Raw genomic sequence first — 19,135 nt, forward strand, 5'->3', positions numbered from 1 at the left:
CTGGCTGTGCGCTATTGCTGACACAGGCCATTCACTTTGAATGGTCTGTGTCGGCATTGCTGCGCACAGATGCTAGCGCAGCTTAGTAAACAGGCGGAGGAAATGTTTATATCCTGGTAGCAGGTATAAATCTTGGCATTGATCTTTCTGTACGTAGGCATGTATTCCCTTCCCTAAATGGGAAAAATATATATATATTTATGTTTTAGACCCGCCCTAATCCCACTCAAAATACGCCCAGCACTGCCCCTTGCCATATGCACATTTTTGAGTTTTAGGCATGCATATCCCGGCTTTATAAAATTGGGATTTAGGGGTGTAGTTATCAATGTGGGGTACCATTAAGAGGTATTATTTTACCACTAACTCATGCTATTTTAGCTCAAGTCCTATTTTAAGCAATGATACATAGAGGGGCATAATCGAACGGCGCTGGTGAAATAGATCGCCAGTGATCTATTTTGGCGGCGGCGCAACAGCTGACCATAGCCATATTATCGAAAATGATGGCCGGCCATCTTTTGTTTCGATAATACGGTTCGAACCAGCCAAATGCCTTGGATTTAGCAGGGTTTGAGATGGCCGCTTTTGTTTTTCAGCGATAATGGAAGCTAAAAGCGGCCATCTCAACCCTGGCTACATCCAAGGCATTTGGTCGTGGGAGGAGCCAGCATTTGTAGTGCACTGGTCCCCATGACATGCCAGGGCACCCTAGGGGGCACTTCTAAAAATTAAAAAAAAAAGTCACAAATAGCTCCCAGGTGCATAGCTCCCTTACCTTGGGTGCTGAGCCCCCCAAATCCCCCCAAACCCACTCCCCACAACTCTATACCATTACCATAGTCCTTATGGGTGAAGAGGGGCACCTACATGTGGGTACAGTGGGTTTTGGGGGGGGGGGGTTGGAGGGCTCAACACTTAGCACCACAAGTGTAACAGGTAGGGGGGGATGGACCTGGGTCTGCCTGCCTGAAGTGCACTGCACCCATTAAAAACTGCTCCAGGGACTTGCATACTGCTGTCAGGGAGCTGGGTATGACATTTGAGGCTGGCAAAAAAGGTTTTTATTTTTATTTTTTTAGTATGGGAGGGGGTTGGTGACCACTGGGGGAGTATGGGGAGGTCATCCCCCATTCCCTCCGGTGGTCATGTGGTGAGTTGGGGCACCTTTTTGAGGTGTGGTTGTGAAAATAAAAGGACCAAGTAAACCCGGCGAAATACTGATTAACGCCGTTTTTTTCCATTGTCAGCGAAAGCCAGCCATCTGGTAGCCACGCCCATGCCCCGCCTTCGCTACGCCGCTGACACACCCCTTGAACTTTCGTTGGTGCGGCAACGGGAAAGCGGCGATGGTGTAAAAAAAGCTGCTTTCGATTATACTGATTTTGCCCCTTTTGAGAGATCGCCGGCCATCTCCCGATTTATGTCGGAAGATGCCCGGTGATCACTTTCGAAAATAAGCCTGATAGTTACTAATAACTACGGTTAACAGTAAAATAACTCTCCTGAACCATTTTGATAACTTTCTCCTTGGTAATCAGTGTGGGCTGCTGTCAAGATATTATTTTACCACTAACTAGCAAAGGTCCCATTTTATGCAGTAAGACCTGAGCCCTTGTGTTAGAAGCTCTATTCATGTTTTGTACATCTGAAACCCAGAATTTAGACATCCACATTGCATGGACGTCCAAATCTCGATTTTATAAAGCCAGGGTATGGTTGTTTAAAACTACAGTACATCCTTCTGGTAAGGGGGTATGGTCTGGGCATGTTTTGGGTGGGACTAGGGAGGGGTCAAAATATGGTTGTTCAGCTCCAATTTCAAAAGGTGAAAGGATGTCTATGTCCAAAAGGATGGATGTCCTGTACTGGAGGGATTTTGTACTGTTATGATATTATGTTATGTACTGTCCACTGGAAGGATTAAATCAAGTCAGCTCCATAATCCCAGTGTTTGCTGTCCCCCTCCCTCCCTCCCCCGAAAGTAAAACTAGCAAGGAGATAAAGGGCTCTAAGACAGCTTCAAGAGCTATGGACTTTCGTGTTACTAATATTTTAAAAATTAACTTTTTAATAGACCTCCATACAGGGTTGAGGAGTAGCCTAATGATTAGTGAGAACCAAGGGATCCACAATTAAATCCTACTTCAGCTGTTGGTGATTTGTGAACCTTCCAGGGACTTAAAATACTACATTGTACCTGAATGTATAAGAAACCTGCAAGCCCAAAGACTATTGAAGTGGTGTACATTCAGGTACAGTTGGTATCTTTATGTTCCCAAAGTGCTCACGATTAAAAAAAACCACACGCACAAACAGCTGAATTGGGATTTGAACCTGGGTTCCCTGGAACTCGGACCATTGCTGTAGCCATTAGGCTACCTCTCTACTCTGCAAAGACATCTATGTTGCCATTTTATGACATGGACTTTCCCATGCTGTCACAACGATGTCCATGTTCCTGCTTTTGCCACGTTCATAATTTGAATGATGACATGCTATATGTCAACAGATCCTGTTCTAAAATATATATGAGAAGTGGACGTCATATGTTATGTACCGACTTAGACATCCATATTCTGAGCTGTGTGTCCTTTCTAAAATGCTGCTCCTAGTTAATAATAACTGGTATTAACAGTAAAATAATCTGTCTTAATGATAGCCCATGTTGATAACTTCCTGACTAAGGACCCCTTTTACAAAGGTGCAGTAGCAGTTTTAGCACGTGCTAAAAATTAGTGTGTGCTAAATGCTAAGATGCCCATGGGAATATAATGCGCATCATAGTGTTTACTGCATACTCATTTTTGCGCACCTTTGTAAAAGAGTCCCTAAGTGCCAGTTTATGGGCATTTAAAACGCAAATAGTTCTTCTAAAATAAAAACCATGGGGGTCGATGATCAAAGCAATTTAACCATCTGGTCAGTTATTGTTTTTGTGGGGCTATCTGCTGAAATTTAGCGGCACTGAGAGGTCCTTTTATAAAGGCGTAGTGAAAAATGGCCTGTGGTAGTGTAAATGCATGTTTTTGGCGTGCACAGAATCATTTTTCAGCGCACATATAGAAAAATGCCTTTTTAAAGTTTTGCCAAAAATGGACATGCGGCAAAATGAAAATTGCCGCGCGTCCATTTTGGGTCTGAGACTTTACCGCCAGTCATTGACCTAGCAGTAAAGTCTGACATGGTAACCAGGTGGTAATGACCTACGCATATCAAATGCCACTTGGTGTGCGGCCAATATGTGTGTCCAAAAATAAAAATTATTTTTCGGATGCGCCAAAAATGAAATTACCGCAAGAGCCACATGGTAGCCAGGCAGTAACTCCATTTTGGTGCATTGGGCACAAATAGACGCTTACACAGCTTAGTAAAAGGGCCTGTTAACTGGTTAGTGTCACCGAAGATCATCACAGACTGCTAAACTGAAAGCTGGTTATTTTGTGGGTAATCTGGGGGCAGAGTCGGTACATACGTTTACTGAGGTATTCAGTTCTTATCCACCGAAGTGGCCATATCGGACTGCATAAAAGTCAGTCCTATCTTTATCAGGTGTTGCTTAGGCAATTAAGTGCTGAATATCCCACTAAACCACATAAAAGATAGCCAACAGAATAAACCCAGATGCTCAATGCTGGTGCTCGTATATGGCCCGGCATTGAATATCTGGGAATAACACTAGCAGGAGCTAAAAAAAAAATGCTCACTGACACTGGCTGAATATCTACCCCCATAATTCTTAAAGTTAGGAGCATAAATCATTTAAATCAGGCCCACAGAATTTAGCATATGCTGTGGTGCCATATTAATTGTTAGCATGTTGTTGCGATCTATTAAAGATCATAGCATGATACCTCCTTCCCCTTCCCAAGCTTGCTGTGAATCTATCAGATCTTCTGCTTTCTTTTTTTCTGGCACTATTTCGTTGGAATAATTTAACGTTAGATCTTTGAGCTGAATCCTCTTTTTTCACTTTTTTGAAAAAAACATAAAGACACATCTTTTTACCCTTGCTTTTAATGTGTGTCAGTGCTGTCGGACATGGCAGCAAAGGTGGCCAGAAATGCCAATTAGTATAGATGTATGTGGTTTTTTTTTTTAAGCTCTGTTTTATTTGTATAGATTTTAATAGTATAGGACTGAATGATTGTGTTCTGTCCTATTTTATTTTGGCATTCCCGACTCCCATTTATTTTTCTTTTTTACAATTTTGTAAATTGCTAAGATTTGGTTTTCCCTGATTTGGCAATCAATCAAATTCTTGAATAAACATAAACATGCCACATCAACATCTAACATGGTTTAGGCCACACTACTGAAGAATACCAACGGTATTGGGCAATTCTATAACTGCGTGCCTCCATTTAGGTGCAGTGAGGCCTGCATGGTAGGTGCCTGGCTCCATTACAGAATGCACTCATAACCTGGTATCAGCACAAAGATACATCTGCTGTAGAGCTGGTTTAAGTGCGGGTACCTAAAGCTGGCAGGGATGCATGTAAGTGGGAGCCATGCCTGTGTTCCATCCGTGCTCCACTCGTGTGTATACGCCCTTGCAAATATGTACTCTTTGAGGGGGTCCTTTTACTAAGGTATGCCGAAAAATGGCCTGCGCTAGTGTAGGCATGTGTTTTGGATACACGCAGGTCCATTTTTCAGTGCACCTGCAAAAAAGGCCCTTATTTTGGGCTGAAAATGGGCATGCGGCAAAATAAAAATTGGCGCGCATCTATTTTGGGCCTGAGACCTTACTGCCACCCACTCACTTAGTGGTAAGGTGTCAAGTGTTAACCGGGCGGTGATCATCAGCATGTATACACTGCCGATTACCGCCCGGTTAGTGCCATGCGGTAGAAAATAAAAAATATTTTCCGCTGCACGTAAAAAATGGAATTACTGCCTAGGGCACGCGGTAGCTGGGTGGTACTTCCAAACTGATGCGTGTTGGACACACATAGGTGCCTATCTATGCGCCTTAGTAAAAGGGCCACTGAGTTAAGTGGGAATTTTCAGCATAGCATTTAGGCATCCTTCTAGCACTTACAACGGTAGATATGCATATAAGTGCTAGCATTCTACACTTCTGCATGTGTAACATGCAAATAAATATGGACACCGAGGTTATAGAATTGCTCTTAAAGGGCCCGATATTCAGCCGGTGTCAATCAGCGTTTTGCTGACCACAGCCAGTGCTAGACATGGAAGTTCAATGTTGGGCCATGTCTGGGCACCGGTTTGGAATTTCCAGGTTTCTGGATCCGATATTCAGCACTTAACCGCCCTCAGGGCACCACATAAAGATAGGACTGACTTTTATGAGATCCTATTTATACGGTTAATCTGGTTGGTTAAGAGCTAAATATTGGCACTTAACTGGCTCCAACCCTGAAACACCCCCAAAAGCTGGTCATTTTGGCACTAACTGGTTATTTTCAGCGGCAGAAGCCAGTTAAGTTTCACTGCTGAAAATTAGTGGTTAGCCCTGAGCAGGTGATTTAACCGGCCCAGTGCCATTTCTGGCTAGTTAAATCGCTTTGAATATTGACACCCCCCCCCCCCCCCCCCCCAGTTTCTACTGTGCTTTCATGACGTTATTAGAAAAAACAAGACTGAAGAAAGTAGATATCAGGAGCAAAATATGCGAGATTATTTCTAATTCTGGTTGTTCTTTCTTTTATGGTCTTGCAGCATGTGATGGCATTGGGACAGGGAGCTTACAAGCTGCTCAGACTGTGGACTCCAGCAACATTGATAAATTTATCAACTGCACGAAGATCAATGGAAACCTCATTTTCCTGGTCACAGGAATTGATGGGTCAGTTGTAAAATATTAGAGTATTTTACGTGTGCAATAGCATGAGTCAGCTTTGAAAGTTGTGGCTTGACCACATGCTCTCCAAGTCAAAAAACAACTAAGACTATATTGTATTTATTAATGTACAGTGAATGATAAATTTGAGAAAAATAAATAAGCCACACTAAGGCAGATAATTGACAGGAGTCCAGTGTAACCTAGCAGAGATCCTGACTTTTGTGCCATAAAACCTAACCTGATGAAACCATTTAACCTCAACCAAATTTGCAGAGTAAAAACAGATTATTTCCAAGTTAAAATTAAAAATGGAAAAAATTGATGAGTTCACTATTCAGCAGGGCAGCTGCAGCATTAAAATCAGTGGATGACTAAGGGGAAGAAGTTATCATCGTAGGTACTGTTAATATGTGTTATTTTACTGTTAGCATGAGTTTGTGTTGAAATAGCATGCCTTAACATTAGCCCACTTTAATTACTATGCCCCTCAGCCAGTTATCTTTATGCTGTTTTTTCAGCCAGCCTGTTGGTTTAGGTAAGAATGCTGAATTTGTGGTCTTAAATATATAAGTAAGCCATTTATATTAGGACATATATTGGTGTGGTCTTATTTGAATGGATGACGTTATCTTGGTCATGCTGAATATTAGCATTGTCAATATAATTTTTGTCCTTACCCCTGTCCCTTCTTGTACTAAACGTTTGGCCACACAGCAAGCATCAAGACATGTACAAAGAAGCAGAGTTGGCCCAACCATTAGAATAGGGCATCTAGAGGCTCATTTTCAAACCACATAGATTTACAAAGTTGCTTAGATTACTATTTAACTTTCTTAGTCTATATGCTTTGAAAATGAGCACCATAATACGCTTGCACCAATCCTGCAATGAAGATGATGATTGCAAGGTGGCCAAAAGGTAGAAAAGGTGACAACAAAACCAGAAGGGTGCTTGGGTGCATAGGAAGACCAGTGTGTAGACTGAGATGATCCAAAGTAGAACTGATTTGAAAAAGGATCAGAACTGGAGGGATGAACATATATACACTCGACTCAGCCAAATTCCATCTTTATTGGAGCAAAACCCATATCTGTGGGGAAGAGAGACAAGCTTGTTCAATAAATTCTGGATCATCTTGGTTTACATTTTGGTCTGTTCACCTATTTGCCATTCTGGATTTTGTGGATTGACTGCCTTCCTGTTATTTAGGGAGAGCAATGGCCAGCAGGAAAAAGGAGGTGATAGTTCATTTGTATATGTCTCTGATGAAAATGGAGGTTAGCTATTAAAATGGTCATTGGTCTTCTTCATAAAACATATGAGCAGACTTAAAGATCTAAAAATGTATAGAGGAGAGGCAAGATGAAGGAAATATGTTGATGCTTATAAATACAAGAAAAGTAGGACTTTTTCAATAGAAAGAACACTCTAGAAAGAAGGATTATATGAAGAGGTGAAAAGGGGTAGACTCGGAATGAATCATCATTTAAGGCTATACATCATGCCAGCTCCCAGAATTCACCATTTTCTTTTAATTGTTCTGTATAGCATAAGTCAATGCCTGAACCAGTTTTATGGAATTCTTTTTCAGGGGCAGTCGAACATGTTTTTGATTAGAAAATTTCTAAATGCTTTCCTTTCTTCAGGAAGCTTTTAACATATTATGACCCTTATTTCTGAAGCATTCCTTCAGTAAACGGAAGTATTTACTTGTGTATATTGGCATATAACATGTAAATGCTATTTTAGAAAGGGGGCTATTTACATGGGGAGATACTCATAATGTTTACTTTGTCAAACAAGCACAAACAAAAAAAAAGCACAGGGACTCCAAGAATGGTTGGTGTCCAAAGTTCATTGAAGGACCCAACACAGGCCGTGTTTTGGCAGAACCTTCATCAGGGGTCTATTAAAAACAATACACCTGATATTCAAAAGTATTTAACCGTCCAGGAATGGCACCTGGCTGGTTAAATACACTCAGACCAGCTATCTGCCGATATTCAGCGGGAGATAACCAGCTATCTCCCGTTGAATATCCCGGTCAGTGGCTAGCCCAGTCACCGGCTATATCACATGACATAGCTGGTTACTGCTGATTTTCACCAGCAGCTGACTGGTTAAGTTTAGTGGCCAGATAGACCCGTATAAATAGCAGGTGTATCTTTGGCTGCTAGAACTTAGCCAGTCAGTCAATGAATATCAGCTTAACTGTCTATGTTTGCAGCATCCCCCCCCCCCCCAAAAAAAAAAACCCCGGCATTGAATTTCCGGGTTTGTCAGTGACAGCAGGAGTTAGCCGACCTATCTCCCGCTGTCTTAGTATTGGGGCCAATATAAAAATATACATGGGCAACCTTATAAAACTTATAACACATAAACAATTAACATAAAAGAAAAATGTACAAATATGATAAAATAACATCTTGAAAAAAACTACATGAATAATTGGCAGACATTTAAATAACATGAAAATATTAAAGTGATTATATTACTGTCATTGTAAGTGTTAGGTTATTTTCCTCTCTTCCATCAAAAATCTGTGGGTAACACCAAAACATACAAAAGTTAGAACTGGAGAACACATAAGAACATTGCAGATAAGAGGTGGAAGCTGGTTGACGCAAGATTATTTTTAAAAAAACAGAATACGAAGTATTCCCTCTGGTTGTTCAGGGACCAGATCTCCACCCATACTAATATGGCCATCTGCAGTGGAATTTTAAATTTGAATACAATGCTAAATGCATCATGCCAAAGGAGCATGATTATGTTCCTTTGTTTGCTCCTTCGTGTACATTGAAGTAGGCTCAAATGGTAGTGGTGGTAGGGGGAGTATTTCATTGTGGTTTTCCTGGGTTTGTTTAGTTGTTGTTCTTTATCAGGAAGGAATAATTGTAGGTAATAATGGATAGGTAGGTTGTTCTTTTCCTTAGTGGTTTTATACTATACTGACTAGTGTTTTGGTTTTCTTTTTTAATAAGTTTTAATTTTTACAACAACTCACAAATTCTACAGTCACCATTGACCTTTTTGGTGCAATTTAAATATCATAACAGTAATATACAGTAATATACAACCATCATTTTATCCAGGCCTCCAGGGCCACTTTAACCACCTATGTGGCACTGGGCAAACTTTTATGGATGCCCCCCTCCAAGTGCAGTGGGGCAGCTTCCTTAGCATAGGGAGTGTAAGAAGGTATGTGCAAGTGACAGGTACAGCATTACTTTGAAGTATAATCTACATGGGACCTGCTGCAAGGTGACACTGCTTGCAAGTGGATGTGACCATGGGTACTCTGGCTATTTCAATGTGCAGGCTACTACTATACCAGAATCCATGTGCTGCCATTCCATTAAACATTGGTGCTATACACATGGATATGTTGACAATTTCAAGTCATTTACACCTGGATGATGCCACTCCAAGTTTTATTTCCACATATTTTTGGGGGGAGGGGGGAAGGAGAAGATTGGCCTCAGTGTTCACCATTGCTTTTGCTATATATTATCCCCCAGCCCCCTTGTACCCACCTAAATGGTGCTACTAATTGGGTTTCTGCCAGCTGCTTGTGACCTGGATTGGCCACTGCTGGAAGCAGGATACTGGGCTAGATGGACCATTGGTCTGAACCAGTATGGCTATTCTTATGTTCTTATGAGAGAAGAATGTAATCAATTCTGGACATGGTGATCTGAGCTCTAGAAATACGAGTATAATCCCATTCCAACAGGTGTAATGTTCTCCGCATATCCACCAAGTCCAGTGAATCACACAGCATTGCCATCCCCTCACTGTTCTAGCAATCTCTCTCCCAGAGTGGTTAGATCTATCCAAAGTGGGATCCGCCACCTCATTTAGGTCTCCTCCCCATCAAAATAGGGATATCCCCAAGTGTATACAAGTGGCAGATAAGCTGCTGAAAAAAAGGTTTATCAAAATGTGTTGGAAGCGTAAACATTACATAACAGTACTGGCTGATAGTCCAATATCACAGATGCCAGCACAAACCGACCACCGGGATCCTGAATTACTCTTCGACTCTCCAAAGAGATATCCTTGAGAATCAGAATAATCACACCTACTTTTTCCCAACCATTGGAGACTCAAAAATATGATCTACCCAACAGCTTTTTTATTTGACATGTTCACTAGCGCTTAGATGAGAAGGTGAGCAATGCCGTTTTATCATTGAGGGCCTTCAAAATTTTGTCATTTTTATTGGAGAATGGATACCTCCCATAAAGTGACACCAGAGGACATGATATAGCCATTAATCCCAAAACCTCCATAGCACGTAGCTGACCAGCCCCACTCCTCCAGACTCTACTTATTGAAGAAACTATAAAATGCCCATCTCTTAGGGAGATCTCCAAAAGAAAGCATACCCACCCTGAGACCCAACCCATCATGTAAATTCTGCTTTTCCCCTCCCTCTGCTCCCCACCCCTCCCCTATCCCTCCCTCCCTATACTTCTATGTCTATGTACCACACTTATGTGTGTAACCTCCACCAGAGTCCAAAGGACCTCAAGTCCCAAAGACCTCCAACATGTGAACAAAATTCTCATCATTCTCCTTCAAGAGAAAAACAAAACAAAACAGCTGAACCATACAACTAGTAAAGTATTTATCTGAAGATTCCACTATGTATCTCAGATCTCTGCCCCTCCAGTCTGTCAGTCATAGGTCCAAATCAACCGGGTGGGGGCCACAGCTGAGAAAAAGACAAAACCAAACCCCATATTCTTAAGGTCTCAAAAGCTAACAGTCACTAAATTGAGGGAAATCACACCACCCATCACTCCTACATTTTACTACCGTTCCTATCCTTGCAGGTGCACCTAGTCAGTGAAGTACCCTGATATATATACCTATGAAGATTGGGGAGAAAAAACTGTTTTCTCTTTGTGCTGCCAAAATGGGCAAGGTTGTTAGTCCATACTATGATCAGCACCTCATGCAACCTCTCCTGAAGCGGATGCCAACATCCTCTCCACATAGGTAGATGCTTCCGACACCTTCTCAAAGTATTGTACACGTGCTTGATGAACAATTCTAAGTTTTGCCGGATGGAGAAGGCTAAAAGGGTGGGTGACAGGAATAAGAACATAAGTATCAAGGAGGTGGAGATTGTGTGGTGGTACGTGCTGCAGGAAACTGCCTTTGAGAAATTCTTTTCTGTCAGTGTAGAGGGGAGCCATCAGAGCACTGATAGTGTGCTGATGTCAGTGGTGTGAGCCCAGAGGAATTGAAAAGCATGCCCTACCTGCAAGGGCATAGGAGATGGAGATAGTGTGGTGGTACATGCTGCAAGGAATTGCCTTCAAAAAACTCTCTTTTATCAGTGTAGAAGGGAGCCATTGGAGCACTGGTGTGGCACTGACATCAATGGTGTGAGCCCGGAGGAATTGAAAAGCATGCCCTACTTGCTTCATGGCCTCGGGGCATGGATGTAGAGTGTGGCCAAAGGAGCATGCCATAAGGGGTACGCCAAACCCCTTGGCAGCCCCTTGGAGCATCGAAGGAGTGACAAAGGAAAGAGGAAGATTGAGCTCAATTACTGTATTTCAACTAACTGCGAGTTTAGTTAATATGGAGAGGAGGAAAACAAAATTTAAGGCCCCTCTAGTTTCAAGCACTCCACAAGGACTTATGGATAAACATTTGTTATCAAAATGCAATCCAGGCCCTTTAATTTAGACTCCCCTCAAGATCAGGCCTTCCTAAGTTCAGCTGAATGGACCCCTCCCCCATGCCAACCACTTCTTAACAGGATTCCTTATCTTCCAAACAGAGACCAGACAGGGAGATTATAAGGATTGTATTATATGCTGAAGCCCAGACAGGAGGGAACTTAGTTCCATTCCCTATATTAGTAATAGTCCTTTCTGTGGCATTATCTGGATTAAATATAGTTTCTCCAGATATTTCCTTGAAAGGCATTTGGAGTGTAGTGACAGGATTGAATCCAAACTGGGTGGTGCAGTGGGAGAGTTGTGCCAGTTCTCCCAGGATTCAGTCTTAAAAATGGAGGACAAAGTTGCCAGATGGGCGGTTTTCCCGCCCAATTGGGCGGCTTTCCGCGACCCATTGCAGGAAATTTTTGCCCGCTGCGGGTCACGGTTTTTTGGGCGGTTTTTGATTTCGTTGGGCAGGTTGTTTTTTCTTCGCCGGCTGCGGATTTTCTCGCCCCACGGGAGGCGTGGTTAACGACATGTCAATGGCGTGTTAACGATGTGTTAACGATGTCGGTGACATGGGTGGAGTTGGTGACGTCGGGGGGCGTGGTTGGTGACAGTGGGGTGGAGCTGATGACGGGCGCGGGATTGATGATGGCAGGGGTGGAGCTGATGATGGCGGGGGCAGGGTTGATGATGGCGGGGGTGGGGATGTGCGGTTTTGGGCGGGTTTTCAACTGGTTTGGGGTCGCAAAATTTATTTAAACCTGACAACCCTGGAGGACATGGGAAGAAAACTTCCATGGTAGAGAAGAGACTCTAAAACCTGAAGCTTCCTTCATTGCAGACTACTGGCTTGTTGCTGATTAAGGATAGCTCCTCTACCTGTAATGGATTGGGGAGGCTGGAAAGTTTGCTAGGAATCTAAGAATATTGAATTTCCCATGTACAGAATAGAGGCCGAAATCAGAACTGCAGCCAAAATGTATCACCTAGCTTCAGCTGAAAGCAAAACTAAAAATTAAAATTTGGTTGTGTGAATGTAAACCAGTGAGGCCTGCTGGAGATTGTTGGTGCTTGTAGTTGGCAGCCCTCTGCTAAATCCACAGGAGGTTACCTTCCAGTCCCAGAAATTGCAAGCACAGGCTGCCACCTGGGTGAGTCATTTAAACTAGGACTTCTCAACAAGTCTGGCATGGTTAGCTTCCCAAGTCAATACAGATATAGTTAAATATCCTCTGGGACAGGAACTTTTTGAGAATGTAAAAAAAAAAAAACATCATGATTACCAGCTTTTTATGCTTACCCAAACTGTGCACAAGTAACAAGAGAAATTAGCATTGAGATGTTTCCCGTTTTGCATTTAGTTATAAAACTGATTAAAGATAAGCATGATATAGGTTCTTACTAAAATAGGGTAAAGGAGTCCAGACACTGGTCTACATTGCGGACATTATATCAGAGTGATGCACCATCCAGAATTTTTTTTTAAAAGCCCATTAATGTTACTGAATGCAAGGACTATATGTTTTGAAAAATTACATTCAAGAGCAATACATTTTTCAAATTATTTTCAAAATAAATCCTAATTAATAAATCATATATAAACTTTATTTCATTGTAATATAATTTCTCTACTAACATTATAAGCTGACCAGTACTCTTGCATGAAAACAATCACTGCAGGTTCCTTTCTCATACAGCATCTTCATCATACCCAACAGAGCCTGGAAATTCTTAGTATCCAAGTCAAAAAATATATATATATATAATTTAAATAATGAAAGACCATATTTTACCTCCAAGCAAAATAGACTCCGCACACATGACCTCAGCTAATAAAAATTGAAACTAAAAGCCACAGTGCTTTTATAATGGATGACTTTGCACCACATTTGGAGTGACAGTTGATGCCATATCACTACAGAGATGTTAATTCCTAAGGAGTTTATCATTCCAAGTTTACAAACTTACATTCTTGCTAAATGTTTGTCTCAAAAGCATTTCTTTGGTGCATTCTATTTACCATATAAACTACTATGAAAAATCACAACTATTACTTGCAATCACAATATACACACCCCAAAAAAATACAAAGAGAAGCCCCCCCCCCCCCCTTACTACCTTACATTCCCCGTTTGTCTAGTGGTATAGTCAAGGCAGGAGTGATCCCTAGTCACTCTTGCCCTTCTCAGCTCTACTCTCAAAATAGCTGCCTTGACATCTTGCTGCAGTCTCACAAGATTGCTACCGGAGATCATGGCAGCCATTTTGAGAGTAGATTCAACATGGGCAGCAGTGACTGGGGATCACTCCTTCCTTAGCTACACCCCTAGTCCACCAGGGATTGTAAAATAGGTTCGGGGGGGGGGGGGGGGGAACTCCTGTTCAAAGGGGATGGGGGAGGGAAGGACACAAACAGTATAAAGCACAAATTTTCAGCTACCACCAAATACACATGGTCAGTTTCAATCAAAACCATGGCCATAGCCTTTCAACCAAAACCAGGCAGAGAAAGGATTTGGGGCTAGTTTTGGCACAATAGCTGTCGGCCTCTAGTATAGATCTGCTTTCTGCAGATATATTGCTAGCAAAATATTTTAAAGAGGTATTAGCTTTGACAGAGGATATAAAAAGTTTTCATTGTTGTTATATTCCCTCTAAAATCTGAAGCGACAATGGGGATAAAGGAGCTTTTGATATGTTAGAGGGTGGTAGCTTTAACAAACTTTTTGGAAACTTCCACTAGAGTTACTCTTTGTCACATTTACTGCAGAAAAGGATAAGATACAAATTTTGAAGAATTATTTCAGGAAAAAAGATTGTCTTTTTTTCTGGACAGAAAATTCAGATGTTTCAAGCTGTGGTGCAAGCCACACAGCTAAGAAGCAAATTATTAAAGCCTAAGGTATTGCAATTGAGGGTACTTTTTTAAAGGTTCTCCTGTAAATGTTTGATTTCTTGGCAAGGGAAGCAATTACTTTTTTGACCCCTCTTATTTAGAGTTTTTTGTTAAGTAAATATGCCTTATAGTTTTTTTCAGTGTATAGGGGATAACTGGGAAAATTAGTGCACGCTAAAGATAGAGATACCCATAGGAATATAATGGGTGTCTCTATCATTAGCACACGCTAAAAAGTTAACGTGCCTATAGCGCAGCTTAGTAAACAGGACCCTAGGTCCTTATTAGAAAATATACCACTGGATAGTTAGATTTGTTAATAATCTTGCTTGACTGCCTTTTATTTTTGTATTTCTATATATTTTTCTTTTCATGTTGAGGGCTATGTACACCAAATGTTCTTTTAGCTGTGTGATAAGTTGTTTACTGTTTCTAAGTTGTTCATTATGGTGTGAATTTCTCAATTCTGTTTGGTTGGATTTAGATTTATAATTCAATTAAAAACAAAAAACATAAACATCACCATACTGGAACAGACCACAGGTCCATCAAGCCCAGTATCCTATTTCCAACAGTGGCCAATCCAGTTCAGAAGAACCTGGCATGATCCCAAAAGACTAAAACAGACTTCAAGCTGCTTTTCCCAGGAATAAGCAGTGGGTTTTACCAAATTCATCTTAATAATGCTTATGGACTTTTTTTTTCAGGAACTTATCCAAACCTTTTTTTGAACACTAATGTGCTAACAGCTTTTACCACATTCTCAGGCAATGAATTCCAGAGTTTAATTACGCGTTGTGAAGAAGTATTTTCTCTGATTTACTTTAAATTTACTATGTAGTAGCTTAATGCATGCCCCCTATTCTTTGCATTTTTGGAAAGAGTAAACAAATGATTTTCCATACAGTTTTTTTTTACTACTACTACTACTACTTATCATTTCAATAGCACTACTGGATGTATGCAGTTCTATATGCTAAACATGTAAGAGACAGTCCTTGCTCCACAGAGCTTACAATCTAATAAAGACAGACAAACATTAGAAATAAGGGAATATGAAATTACTTAAGGTGGAAATGTTAAAACAGACATGGGTACTGAACAAGTGAACAGCAGTTAACAGTTAAAAGCAGCCTCAAAAAGATGGGCTTTTAGCGTAGATTTGAATACAGCCAGAGACGGAGCTTGACATACTGACTCAGGCATACTGTGCGCAAGATCAAAGGAACGGATTCTGGAGTTGCCAGTGAAGGAGAAGGGTACAGATAAGAGAGATGTACCCAATGAATGGAGTTTCTGGGGAAAACAGTTACCATAAAGACCCACAGTGAGAGTCAAATCCACGTCCCCTGCTTTGAAGGTCTATAGCCCTAGCCCCTATGCTACACATGTACCTATTTTATAGACCACTATCATATCTCTTCTCAGCCGTCTCTTCTCCAAGCTGGAGAGTCCTAGCCTCTTTAGCCTTTCCTCGTAGGGAATTTATCCCATCCTCTTTATCATTTTCATCACCCTTCTCTGCACTATTTCTAATTCCGCTATATCTTTTTTTTAGATTCGGTAAGCAAAATTGCACACAATGTTCAAGGCGAGATCACATCATGGAGCAATACAAAAGCATTATAATAGTCTCAGTCTTCTCCATTCCTTTCCTAATAATTCTTAACATTGTATTTGCTTTCTTAGGGAGTCTTTTACTAAAACTTAACTCAGGTTATCTGCAGCAGGTCCCATTTTATTCCTATGGGCCCTGCTGCAGATAACTCAAGCTAATCTTTACTAAAAGACTCCCTTAGCTGCTGCTGCACAGTGAGCAAAGGGTTTCAGCATATTATTTACAATGACACCTAAATCTGTTTCCTGGGCATTGATTCCTAATGTGGAACCTTGTAGCTATAGTTTGGGTGCCTCTTTCCTACATGTCTCACGTTGCACTTGCTTATATTAGATGTCATATGCCATTTGGATGCCCAGTCTCATAAGGTTCTCTTGCAATTTTTCACATTCCTCTTTTGATTTAACAACTTTGAATAACTTTGTGTCGTCAACACATTTAATCACCTCACTTGTTATTCCCATTTCCAGATCACTTATAAATGTTAAAAAGCTGTGACCCCAGCACAGACCCCTGGGGAACCCCACTAATTATCCTTCTCCATTTAACCTTACTTTCTGTTTTCTATCTTTTAACCAGTTTGTAATCCACAGTAGGACACTGCCTCCTATCCCATGACTTTCTAATTTCCTCTGGAGTCATTCATGAGGTACTTTATCAAATGCCTTCTGAAAAAAAACAGATACACAATATCGTCCAGCTCACCTTTATCTACATGTTTATTCATCCCTTCAAAGGGGAAATGGCTATGTTGCCACTCTTTCCTGATAGCAATGGGAGGTTGTTGAAGGCTCCGTTTTTTAATAGGGATATGGAGGGGCATTCAGCCAAACTAGTTATTTTTTTAAATATATTTGAGGCCAGTAAAGAGGGGCACAGGGTCTTATCCATTCAAGTCACACCTGCTTTTACTGTGCTAGAATCGACTATTTAAATTATACAGTGAATTTTGATAGCCTCTATATAACTTGCTAGATTGGGAATCTCTTTTATAAAAGCATATAGGTGCCTTTGTTTCCTTTATGGAATAGGCTTAAAATCGATGTCCATATGGATTTACCACTTAGCTTTCCTATTTTAAATTGAAACTCTTTGGAGCTAAGTGATCTTTCCTATGTTTGTACAACTCTACTGGAAGATGGTCAGTTTCTATCAGTTTATTATTTTTGTAGGTAGCAATTGTGTTATTCACCTTTTACCAGTGTTCATCAGTATAGAGATAAATATTCAGACTGTGGTGGTCAGAGTATTTTTAAATACTGGGCACCACAGGCTGCTTTATAAACATTCTATCCTAACCATGACTCTCTTACTCAACACCCTCACTTATCACCCCTACCACTGCAATTTCCCCACCCCTAGCTGTCTGTTCGTCTGTCCAATTTAGATTGTAAGCTCTGTTGAGCAGGGACTGTCTTTTTCATGTTGATTTGTACAGCACTGCGTAAGTCTAGTAGCGCTATAGAAATGTTTAGTAGTAGTAGTAGTAGTTTTGTGGGCCCTACCCTCTGGAATTCATTCCCTTCCAACTTACGACAGCTCAACTCACTCCTGACCCTTAAATCTCAGCTAAAAACGCACCTCTTCACTTGGACGTTTATCTAGGCTAGCACTGGTTCTTCCTTGGCCAAGCCTGCAGGACACAACTCCTACCTTTTCTCCCTCTGCACTGCTGCTTCCTCTCCGCTTTCCTATCATATAATATAGTTCCTCTATTCAGCTTTTTCCTTCCCCCCTTTCTGAACATTACTAGTGTACTCTTTCCTTGCTGTTTATATGATTGTACTCCTCTGAGATGGCTGCTGATCTGCGGTATATCAAGTTCCGATTAAAATGTGAAACTTGAAACTTAACATTTCCTTGCTCATTCTCCACTCGTGGTAAGCTCCCCCACCCCCAAAAAATATTTTTTCAAAAATAGCATTCGAGTTAGCATGTTGTAAGAGGCAAAATACCTCAAAACACCTTGATGTGTTTTGCAGTAACCTGTTTTTCCTATGCAACGCTCAATAGGACTTAATGCACTTTAGTAAAATGGTCCTATTATCCAGTTTTTTGTCCAGTTAGTGAACTGAAAATATCAGCTAACCAGATAAGCATCAGCTCTGTACAGTTTCTGCTCCCGTTCCGCCTTGGCACTTTCCGGTTAAGTGCCCCTGAATACCTGGGTTTGCCCCACTCAGCATGATTTAAGCAAGCAGGACTCTCTCCTGCCCTGTTAAATCCTTTTTAGCTTCCTCACTTAAACCGTGGATGAGTTTTTCTCTAACCATTGTATTTCAATATGTTCAGACATTGTTAGTTGTGATGAATAAAGGTTTTGGTAATATTGTGCAAAATGATTAGCAATTTAATTGGATTTCGACACTGATATACCTATCCATTATTATCCCTACTTATCCTTAATTTTCATCCTTTTACTTGCCATAGAAGTATCTTTTTGCTTTTTTAGTATTTTCTTAGACATTCAGCTTAGACAGATAATATGCTGTTTGGACAGTTTCTAAGGCTACTATCTCCCCTTACACCTTAATCAGTCTCTGTAGCAATGCATCATTACCATTCTTTTTATGATTTTTTTTTTCAATCTGCTGCAAAAGAGTACATGGTTTGACTATTTTTGTTCTTTAGTGCTTTGCAGAGATTATATTATATGTCTCCAAAGGGCAACTTTGGCCACATCCCAGGCAAGTTAAAGTGAACATGTCACTGCTAATTTACTACTACTACTACTTGACATTTCTAAAGCGCTACTAGGGTTACGCAGCGCTGTACAATTTAACATAGAAGGACAGTCCCTGCTCAAAGGAGCTTACAATCTAAAGGACAAATGTACAGTCAGTCAAATAGGGGCAGTCAAATTGGGGCAGTCTAGATTTCCTGAAAGGTATAAAGGTTAGGTGCCGAAAGCAACATTGAAGAGGTGGGCTTTGAGCAAAGATTTGAAGATGGGTAGGGAGGGGGCTTGGCGTAAGGGCTCAGGAAGTTTATTCCAATCATAGGGTGAGGCAAGGCAGAATGAGCGGAGCCTAGAGTTGGCGGTGGTGGAGAAGGGTACTGAGAGGAGGGATTTGTCCTGTGAGCGGAGCTTACAGGCGGGAACGTAAGGGGAAATGAGG

General features: G+C 41.1%; 1 protein-coding gene across 1 annotated transcript in view; it reads left to right on the top strand.

The window, feature by feature from the left end:
- Window positions 1-19,135, top strand: part of ERBB4 (erb-b2 receptor tyrosine kinase 4) — a 1,861,028-nt gene that overhangs the window by 1,288,274 nt on the left and 553,619 nt on the right. Inside the window, exon 9 of the mRNA XM_030209189.1 lies at window positions 5,689-5,815. Within this exon, the coding sequence (XP_030065049.1) occupies window positions 5,689-5,815 (127 nt within the window). The remainder of the gene's footprint in view (window positions 1-5,688; window positions 5,816-19,135) is intronic.

The sequence above is a fragment of the Microcaecilia unicolor genome, chromosome 7 (genome assembly GCF_901765095.1).
Source record: "Microcaecilia unicolor chromosome 7, aMicUni1.1, whole genome shotgun sequence".
Lineage (NCBI taxonomy): Eukaryota > Metazoa > Chordata > Amphibia > Gymnophiona > Siphonopidae > Microcaecilia > Microcaecilia unicolor.